Here is a 10,804-nt window from a genome sequence, read left to right on the forward strand (position 1 = left end):
GTGTGTGTGTGTGTGTGTGTGTGGGTGGGTGGTTGGCTGAGTTTTGTGACTGCTGAGGTCATTTGTCCCTTTAGACGCCAAATCTGAATCTGAGGGGTTTTGACTGGTTTGCAGGTTCACTCCCCCTCTAATCCTCTAACTAGTGGTTCACACAGTCCGTCTGTGAATGTGCTGTGGGTTGAATGATTGTTTATAGAATTAGTGTGTCAAATCAAGTCGTGTTGCTGCATCCTTTAGCTGGACAAATTATAATTAAAACTGAAAAGACCAACATATCAGACAGACAGTCTGACAGAGATCATAACAGACAAACGAAACCAACCTTGCAGAAAGCATAAAATGCATGATGGGTAAACCAGTCAGTGACACAGCCAGAGTGAGTCATGGGTGCATGAGGGGTTATCTCGACCAGAAGATGATCTGCTGACGAGCACCTAACCCTAACATCGAAAGAACATCTAAGCAACAAACAATACCAGTAACACCACAAATGTCACTGCAGTTGGAAATTCAGTCAGTTAGTCTTTTAGTTCTCTATCCCTCTCTTTCTGTCTGTCTGCCCCCCCCTCTTTGTGTGTGTGTGCGTGTGTGTGTGTGTGTCACGTAAAGGAGTAACTATTATATTATACAAAATATAGTGATTATTATATAAAGAAAAGGTTATGAAGGTCATTGAGTAGATGTGACACTGTGTGTGATGATTCTAGCTGAAAAAATGAAAGCGTTCCCCACCCATGAGGTGGCTTGCGGTGGGAACTCGATCGAACCGCGCAGGGGATTTCTGCATCACTGCCACTGTCAACTGACCCTGCAGGCGCTGTGGTAACTCGCTCACTGGAAATTTTATCAACTTTCCTAGTCTATAGACCCAAGTACAGTACACACAGTTTATTTAGAGACCGTTAACATTCCAGCACCATTTAATTCACAATCATTAGTTTATTGAAAGCATAATGTAGGCTAGCCTCTTTCAGTCGCCTAAATTCGAAGCTTATTAAACCAGCGTAAAAATAGTAGGCTATATTTGAAATATTCATGGTTCAATCACTACAGTCCAAGCTAATATTGATGTGAATACATGTATTTGTTTGTTATTTTATTGTAGGCCCTGTTTATTTATGTCACTTAAGTGTTTGTACTTGACATAACCGCAAGCTGAACTCTAGTGATTGGTGTTTTGATGACAGTCAAAAGGGGCGTTCGCTTTTGCTTTAAGAGCGCGTGTCATTTCAACCAGTGGCTTCGAGCGGCTGTCTGAGCGCGCGGTGCGTCACCATACGCTGCTTCGCGCTTCAAATCATTTTGCATTCCGCACACACAGTGGGTACGTGAGAGTGCAATGGCGTCGGTAACTCTGGGACAGCACCCGGCACATCACATCGACTCGGAACAGTCTTTCTTTTTACGCAAACTCTCTAAGAATAAATTACTAAGGAAAACGTCTCGTGAGAAAATGATGTCAAGGGGGAGCAGCGTGGAGACCGAGAGCGCGGCACCGAGGTCTCCAGCCGCAGTCTCAGCATCACTCAACCACACACAGCCGCCAACCATCGAGAACGGACTCAGCAACCGGTGCGCCCTCCACGGTTCTCCTCCGCCACGTAGCACCGACGACAACGCAGTGGAGGACAACGGCAACGTCCTCGAGAAGTATGACGGTGGTGCATGTCGTCAGGCCAGCATGATCGTCGGGACAAACGGAGGAAAGACAGGGCAGAACGCGAGCTGTAACATCAGAAAGACCGACAGCACCGAGCCGTTCTCTGACAACGACGCTGCCGAGAAACGAGCAGAACTTCACGGTCATGCCGTGGCTGGTCGGCGCAATTCCGTGAAGGACGCGAAGAGCACCAAAACAGCGGCCACACACTCAAACGGGCATTCTGTCAGAAGGTTGTCCCAGAGCGCAAAGTTCAGGTCGCTGTCGGCAGAGGAGCCGGACTTGGAGGGCTTACATTTGAACAGGGTGACGCAGGGGAGGACGGGGATCGTGCGGATCATGCGGTCAGAACCCCTGCGGAGGGAGGCTTGGTCCATCTTCAAACAGGCGGACCCGAGGGTGAAGGCGGAGAAGGGCGAAGGACACATCTTCACCTCCAAGCCCGTGGCCCAGGACTGGTGCGACGCCTGTAATCGCCTGATCAGCGCCGAGGCAGTGAAGTGTAAAAGTGAGTGCTTGTTTGGTGTTTATATTTTTACGGTACACCAAGAGCACACACACACACACACACACACACACACACACACACACACAGATAGTGCAGTGTTATTGAGCTGAGCTTTCCCACCGGGTGTCTGTGTTCCATTGTAAATGATCACGAGGCGGTGGAGTGGGCACTGGACAGCTGGCGCTGCCGGTAAAGAGAGCCCCGCGTGCCTCCGTGGGTTCGGGAGATGGTGGGTCACCTTCAGATCCCAGTAACGGTCACTCAGTCACTTTCTGTCAGGTCCACGCAGGCTACTGAAGGTGAAGGCGCAGACTCTGGATCGTAAACTTAGTCTGTGATGGTAATGTTTGGTTTTCCGTGAGGTAGTAATTAACACTGAATGACAGACGGGCAGACTGTTAAATGTTCCAGATATGATACTGTATGCTTTTCTGACCCTGTGAAGAGACCAGGTTCCAGGCCTTTGCTCGGACATGAGCCACTCAGAATGCCATCAGGACTTTGTATCTGAGGTTAGGTATCAGCATCAGACCTCTGTGTGTGTATGTGGCATCAACGTCCTTCTCAAAGTCTGATTTCGTCAGTTTAATCTGTTTAAACACACTTGTATAGGAACACACTGGCTTGGGTGCACTGGAATTACAGTAATGAAGTATGTCTGTCTGATATGACGTTACATGACTACATGGCATGTACCAACGCAGGGCACACCCAGGGCTTCATCCCTCCAGCATCCAGCACTGGTGTGTCTCGCGTCAGGAAGGGGTTTGGGCGAGGGTGTGTGTGTGTGTTGTGCTAGGAAGGAGATTGGGCTAGGGTGTGTGTGTGTTACGCTAGGAAGGGGTTTGGGCTAGGGTGTGTGTATGTGTTGCGCTAGGAAGGAGTTTGGGCTAGGGTGTGTGTGTGTGTGTGTTGCGCTAGGAAGGGGTTTGGGCGAGGGTGTGTGTGTGTGTTGCTCTAGGAAGGGGTTTGGGCTAGGGTGTGTGTGTGTGTGTTACACTAGGTAGGGCTCTGGTCAGACTACTGCCAATAGCAATGGGAATGTACCTGGACAACAATACTGAGGAACTTTGCTCAAAAGGTTGCTGTGTGTACCATCAGAAGCAATAATGGAGTCCGGCTGTGTATTATCAGCATACGGTATAATGGAGTCCTGTGTCAATTCTGTTTCTGCACACACACCCATCTCCACTCTAGTAATCTAGAGCTCCTCTCTCCATTCCCTCTTATGAGTGTCTGCTCTCTCTCTCTCTCTCTCTCTCTCTCTCTCTCTCTCTCTCTCTCTCTCTCTCTCTGCTGTAGGTCCTCCATGACCATATGTGTGTGTGTGTGTGTGTGTGTGTGTGTGTGTGTGTGTGAGTGTGTGTGTGTATGTGTGTGTGTGTGTATGTGTGTGTGTATGTACCTTATTATTCTGTTCCTCCTCACAGAGGTGTAGGTCCTCCATGACCATATGTGTGTGTGTGTGTATGTGTGTGTGTGTGTGTGTGTGTGTGTGTACCTTATTCTGTATTGCTTATGTATCTATGTGTGTGTTTGTGCAGGCGTATGTGTTCATGAAGGGTGGTGGGAGTGGCCAGTAGAATGTCAGACCCTAGAATACAGACATTACCCATCAGCCATCAGTAAGGAGAGAGGCTAGAGAGCATTAATGTGTCCTACTGTATAAGCAGACATTACCCATCAGCCATCAGTAAGGAGAGAGGCTAGAGAGCATTAATGTGTCCTATAAACAGGCTGTATTAGTGTGCAACAGGGCTGCACGACTTGGGGAAAATATTTAATTGTATTGATATTGAGATATTTGATTTGCAGTATCATTTTTGAATGTCAAGCTTCAGTTCAGTATTCCAAATGTGGCTTTTAAAGGGCCTCTTCTGACTGGTGAGCAGGAGAAGCACTCCTGTTAGGTGAGCTACATTGGATGACAGGAATATCAAATCATAGACGTGACAAGATAAACCATTGAGACTGAGATGCAAGTTGCACAATTACATTAGTTCAAATTGCGATTTCGATTAAAACATGATTAATTATGCCGTTCTAGTGTGTCCTATAAGAAGGATGCATTATTGCATCCTCTAAGAAGTCTGCATTATTGCATCCTACAATATAAGAAGGCTATATAGTGCATCCAATAATTTTACATTAATGCATCCTATAAGAAGGTTCCATTATTGCATCCTATAAGAAGGTTCCATTATTGCATCCTACTAGAAGACTGCATTTATGCGTCCTCAGTCCTCAGTGCTGTTGGAGCCCAGCTGCTGGATGGACGGTCTGGTCCAGGGTGATTTGTGGTCCCGGGTGTGTTTGTGACCGTTTTTCGTCTCTGAGCATCCAGAGGAAACACAGAGATTTGGCTCGGGGTGGGGGGGGGGTAAAGTCTTTGGCCCAGATTAAACATAGTGTGTGTTTCTGTGTGTGTGTGTGCATGCATGTGTGCATCTGCCTACATCTGTGTGTTGGTCTATCTGTATATGCAAGTGTGTGTTTGTGTAAGTATTTGTTGAGTGTGTCTCTGTGTGTGTGCGCGCGTTTGACCTCCTCAGAGTTGTTTTGTGTGCTTTATCTGTTAAGTGCTTCCTCAGTGTTTCTCCTTAAACTGTCAGTGTGTTGGATTAGCACTGGAGCAGATAGGGCACATACACACACACACACACACACACACACACACACACACACACACACACACACACACACACACACACACACAGAGTGTCCCAGACATTTCTTGGTACTCTGTATGTGTGTGTGTGTGTGTGTGTGGATGTGACCTCCCTGGGAATTTGTTTGCTTTTTAAAGTTTTTTTTTAAAGAGGGCTGCCTTGGTCACACACACACACACACACACACACACACACACACACACACACACAGATATACTTAAAACTTGAGATGGATCATCTGATATCTGCAGGGGGATATTTTGTGTGTGTGTGTGTGTGTGCTTGCGCATGCGTGCATGTGTGTCTGTCTGTGTGTGTGACTAACAGATCTGGCTTGGGGAGTATTTGTGGTTGTTTATCAGAAACTGTGAGTTTTCCCCTCTCCATGGGCTGTGATACACTCAAAAGCAGAAGTGAAGTGAAGTGTAGGGCAGTGACACAGACACTACCACTGCCGACACTTCCACTCTCGGACACTCTCTCACTCCTGTGCTGAGAGCTTCATGTCACTCCTGTGCTGAGAGCTTCATGTCACTCCTCTGGTGAGAGCTTCATGTCACTCCTGTGCTGAGAGCTTCATGTCACTCCTGTGCTGAGAGCTTCATGTCACTCCTGTGCTGAGAGCTTCATGTCACTCCTCTGGTGAGAGCTGGCATTGTGGAACATCATTGCCTGACAGTTAGTTGGCTTGGGTTTAATTCCAGAACCTGCCATTGCCTTGAGTCTCTATTGCTTTGGATAGAAGCATCTGCTATATAAATCCCAGTCTACTTTAACTTTAACCTCAGCTGCACTACCTGCTGTAGATCTGTAGATCTCCTCATCTTCTCTCTCCCCCAGTCTGGGGCGTAGTCACTGTGTTCTCCAGAAGGGATCAGAGAGGCGTTGTCACTGTTGGAAAACATGAGGAAAACATCAAAACATCATGACATCATGTGCTCGGCTATCGGTCTCTGGATAGTGTCGGTGTGGGCTGCTGTGAAGTGCTGTGGTTGTTCCCAGTGATCCACAGTAGCTTTGGAGGTGACTTTATCTGTTTCTGTGTGTGAAAACATGACACCCTTAGACCACCCAGGTCACGAGGTCAATGCCTGGCCCACTGACCTCTACCCAGGTTCCGCCTTTTGTCTATGTCCATTGTGACATCATAGAGTGGAATGGTCCCTGAAGGTGCAGAATGTTTGCTTTTGTTTTGTCATAATAAAAGTAGAATTGTGTCTTTACCAAGCAGCGCTCTAGAGTCTTTGCTCTTTACTGCTTGCGTGCCAGTAAGTGGGTCTACTGTGCAGTGGTGTTCATTTAGCTATTGTGTTGTATGTGCCGTGTTAGAAAAGGTTGTGTTAGAAACTCAGTAACACACATCGCTTTAGGGTGATTTTTAAACCATGTTTGACTTGAGTCTAAAAACAAAAAAGACCTTTTCACTTAAACCATTTAGACTTGCCTGAAGCAACACTTTGACTGTGTGTGTTCACATTTGGGTGTGCTTGTTCATGACTGTGTCTTTGGTCTTTGCTCATGTGTGTATGTATGTTTGCGGTTGTACTGTACTGTATGTGTTCGTGTGTGTGGGGTGTGCTGCTGTGTGTGTGTGTGTGTGTGTGTGTGTGTGTGTGTGTGTGTGTGTGTGTGTGTGTGTGTGTGTGTGTGTGTGTGTGTGTGTATATGTGTGTGTGTGTACGTGCGTGCATGTGTGTGTGTGTGTGCATGCGTGCATGTGTGTATTTGCTGAGTTGGCAGAATGTCAGCAGCATTCTGACAAGAGGAGCAGGGACTGCAGTGAGCCGAGATTAAGAGAGGAGTAGAGGAGAGAGAGAGGGAGGGAAGAGGGGGAGAGCGATAGAGCACTACACTGCTAAAGAAAGAGAGGAATAGAGGAGAGAGGGAGGGAGGGAGGAGGGGGAGAGCGATAGAGCACTACTCTGCTAAAGAAAGAGAGGAGAATGCCACAGGAAGGATGGGAGAGATAAGAGAGAGGTGGTGAGAGGAAGGAGAAGTGTTCATGCCTCACCAACTCATCCGCTTCCCCCACAACACAAAGAGCTGCAAGCAAATCACTACTGCTCTCAGACAATGGGCTGCTGCTGCTACTGCAGTCAAGACTAAGTGCTGGGGCTAGTGTGTGAAATGAGTATTTACTCTAGACTAAGCACTGGGGCTAGTGTGTGAAATGAGTATACTCTAGACTAAGCACTGGGGCTAGTGTGTGAAATGAGTATACTCTAGAGTCTAGAGTATACTCATTTCACACACTAGCCCCAGTGCTTAGTCTAGAGTCTAGACTAAGCACTGGGGCTAGTGTGTGAAATGAGTATACTCTAAACTAAGCGCTGGGGCTAGTGTGTGAAATGAGTATACTCTAGACTAAGCACTGGGGCTAGTCTGTGAAATGAGTATACTCTAGACTAAGCGCTGGGGCTGTGAAATGATGTCATGGTTTAGACTAAGCACTGGGGCTAGTGTGTGAAATGAGTATACTCTAGACTAAGCACTAGGGCTAGTGTGTGAAATGAGTATACTCTAGACTTAGCGCTGGGGCTAGTGTGTGAAATGATGTTATGGTTTAGACTAAGCACTGGGGCTAGTGTGTGAAATGAGTATACTCTAGACTAAGCACTGGGGCTAGTGTGTGAAATGAGTATACTTTAGACTAAGCACTGGGGCTAGTGTGTGAAATGAGTATACTCTAGACCAAGCACTGTGGTTAGCCTAACTAGTGTGTGAAATGAGTGTAAAGCACTGCTAGCCTACCTAGTGTGTGGAATTAATATAAAGCACTGGGGTTAGCCTACCTAGTGTGTGGAATGAATATACTCCATTGTTCAATATGATGCCATTCATGTCAGCATCATATTGAACATATTTTCCTTTGTCAGACATATTGTGTAAGTACAATCAAAAGATAATATCATATTACCCTAGACTTGAATGTTGTTTGGTAAGGGATACTGTCTGTGCTGTCATGGTTTTCAGCTGGGCAGAGTGTCCATTGGTTGTCCTTGCTAGAAAGGACTGAAGTCCTGCCCAGTTACCAGTGGGAGATGCTGGACAGGCACCAGAGCTGACCAATCCCATAAATGCTGCCCTTCATGACATCATCATGACCAGATAGTCACAGCCACAAATTTGCAATTGTCACAAGTGTGTGTATGTGTGTGTTTGTGTGTGTGTGTGTGTGTGTGTGTGTGTGTGTGTCCATGTGTGTGTGTGTGTGTGTGTGTGTGTGTCCATGTGTTTGTGTGTGTGTGTCCATGTGTGTGTGTGTCCATGTGTGTGTGTGTGTGTGTGTGTGTGTGTCCATGTGTTTGTGTGTGTGTGTCCATGTGTGTGTGTGTGTGTGTGTGTCCATGTGTTTGTGTGTGTGTGTCCATGTGTGTGTGTGTCCATGTGTGTGTGTGTGTGTGTGTGTGTCCATGTGTTTGTGTGTGTGTGTCCATGTGTGTGTGTGTGTGTGTGTGTGTGTCCATGTGTTTGTGTGTGTGTGTCCATGTGTGTGTGTGTGTGTGTGTGTGTGTGTGTGTGTGTGTGAGAGAGAGTATGTGTGTGTATGTTTGTGTGTGTGTGTCCATGTGTTTGTGTGTGTGTGTGTGTGTGTGTGTGTGTGTGTGTGTGTCCATGTGTTTGTGTGTGTGCGTCCATGTGTGTGTTTGTGTGTGTGTGTGTGTGTGTGTGTGTGTGTGTGTGTGAGAGAGAGAGAGAGTATGCGTGTGTGTGTGTGTGTGTGTGTGTGTGTGTGTGTGTGTGTGTGTGTGTGTGTCCATGTGTTTGTGTGTGTGTGTCCATGTGTGTGTGTGTGTGTGTGTGTGTGAGAGAGAGAGAGAGAGAGTATGTGTGTGTATGTTTGTCTGCATGTCCCCAGCGGTTTAGTGTGGCCTGCCTGGCTGTCCTTCCCACTGAGAGAGACACCAACCCAGTTAGAGCTGCTCCTCTCACTGCCTGCTTGTGTGTGTGTGTGTGTGTGTGTGTGTGTGTGTGTGTGTGTGTGTGTGTGTGTGTGTGTGTGTGCGTGTGTGTGTGTGTGTGTGTGTGTCTGCGTGTGTGTGCGTGTGTGTGTGTGTGTGTGTTTGTGTGTGTGTGTGTGTGTGTGTGCATGCTTCACAGCTTTGTCGCAGTCCCATGATGCAGAGGGCATGGGGTTTCTCTGCTCAGATGCACGCGAGGGCATGTGTGTGTGTGTGTGTGCGTGTGTGTGTGTGTGCGTGTGTGTGTGTGCGTGTGTGTGTGTGTGTGTGTGCGTGTATGTGTGTGTGTGTGTGTGTGCGTGTGTGTGTGCTCCAGCTTCGCTCTGCTAAAAGACAGCGAGAGGATTTGCAAGGAGACATAGACCAGGGGTGGGCAAACTACGTACTTAGTGAACGTTTACAATGTCAATGTCAAAACATCATGTTACATAGAGATGATAGCCTACTCTTTATAATCTACATTGCAGCAGATCTAACTTGAATGTTATGCTACTCCATTTAATTGGAAACGCATCTGAACATGCATGAGAGGGAGAGAGTGAGCGGCAGGTTCCAGCTGGCTTGTCATCGTTGATAATTGATATCTCCTCCTTCTTATAAGAAAATTTTAAAAGGAAATCATGAAGGCAACAGTAGTTCGAACTACTGACCATTTATAAACTGTGAGAGGGCACAGCCATAGGCACAGCACTAGCCATAGGCTATATTTGAGTGGAGCTGGCAAAAGATCATTGCGAACTAAACATGAATTACACTTAAAGTGACAGTGCACCATTTATAAATTAGTTAAACAGCATCAAATTAGCAGTATTTTTTAAGCAATTAATATTTAAAAAAAAAATACTTTGTCATTGTAATCATTTAAATTATATACAAAAAAAATTTTCAAAACCCAATAAGTAAGTATAAGTATATAAGTATAGATACTCTTTTGATCCCGTGAGGGAAATTTGGTCTCTGCATTTATTCCATCCGTGATAACACACAGAGCAGACAGTGAGGTGAAGCACACACTAACCAGGAGCAGTGAGCCTGCTACAGTGAGCTGCCTGCTACAGTGGCACTCGGGGAGCAGTAAGGGGTTATGGTGCCTTGCTCAAGGGCACTTCAGCCGTGGATGTGGGATCTGTGTGGGTTCAATGTGGCCCTTGAGCCAAAGAGTTTGCCCACCCCTGACATAGACCCAACTCTGCTACCACCAAAAGACAGGGAGGGTGACTTGGCTCATTTCAGAGTAGAAGGTGGGGGGTGGGGGGTGCGGGTCTCTACTGCCCAGCAACACAGTGAGTGCAGGGAGACTTGACCTCTTAGTCAGGAGGTCAAATATTTAAAGGGGATTTTATGTGTATGATGGACTAACCTGTGACCATGTTAGATATGCTGGAGGAGGAGAGGAGACAGGAGAGGGAAGGTGAGAAGAGTGGAGAGGAGGAGAGAGGAGGAGGAGGGGACAAGATGGGATGAGAGGAGAGGAGGAGAGAGGTAGGGGAGAGGAAGAGTGGAGTGGAGGGGAGAGAGGAGGAGAGGACAAGAGGGGATGAGAGGAGAGGAGGAGGGGAGGGTAAGGAGAAGAGAAGAGAGGAGAGGGAAGGAGGAGGGGGGGGTGAGGAGAAGAGAAGAGAGGAGAGGGAAGGAGGAGGGGGGGGTGAAGAGAAGAGAGGAGAGGGAAGGAGGAGGGGGGGGTGAGGAGAAGAGAAGAGAGGAGAGGGAAGGAGGAGGAGGGGGGGGGGGTTAGAAGGAGGCCAGCTCCAGCAGTGGTGGATCCTCTGTTTGTCAGAAAGGGATTACTACACTGGAGACTACACACACACACACACACACACACACACACACACACACACAAACACACACACACTATACTGGAGACTCAGAAAGGCATTACTACACTGGAGACTACACCATTACACACACACACACACACACACACACACACTATACTGGAGACTCAGAAAGGGATTACTACACTGGAGATTACACCATTACACACACACACACACACACACAC

The 10,804-nt window shown here is 47.2% G+C and overlaps 1 protein-coding gene across 1 annotated transcript in view; it reads left to right on the forward strand.

Annotated features, from left to right (window-relative positions):
- Nucleotides 1-1,274: 1,274 nt before the first annotated feature.
- Nucleotides 1,275-10,804, forward strand: part of rassf5 (Ras association domain family member 5) — an 82,033-nt gene continuing 72,503 nt past the window's right edge. Inside the window, exon 1 of the mRNA XM_076267392.1 lies at nucleotides 1,275-2,168. Coding sequence (XP_076123507.1) covers nucleotides 1,340-2,168 — 829 coding nt within the window. The 5' untranslated portion in view covers nucleotides 1,275-1,339. The remainder of the gene's footprint in view (nucleotides 2,169-10,804) is intronic.

Source organism: Alosa pseudoharengus, unplaced genomic scaffold, assembly GCF_046254945.1.
Source record: "Alosa pseudoharengus isolate Yale_2024_CS ecotype anadromous, Long Island Sound unplaced genomic scaffold, YU_APseudo_1.1 YU_APseudo_1.1_scf_5, whole genome shotgun sequence".
Taxonomy (NCBI): Eukaryota; Metazoa; Chordata; class Actinopteri; order Clupeiformes; family Clupeidae; genus Alosa; species Alosa pseudoharengus.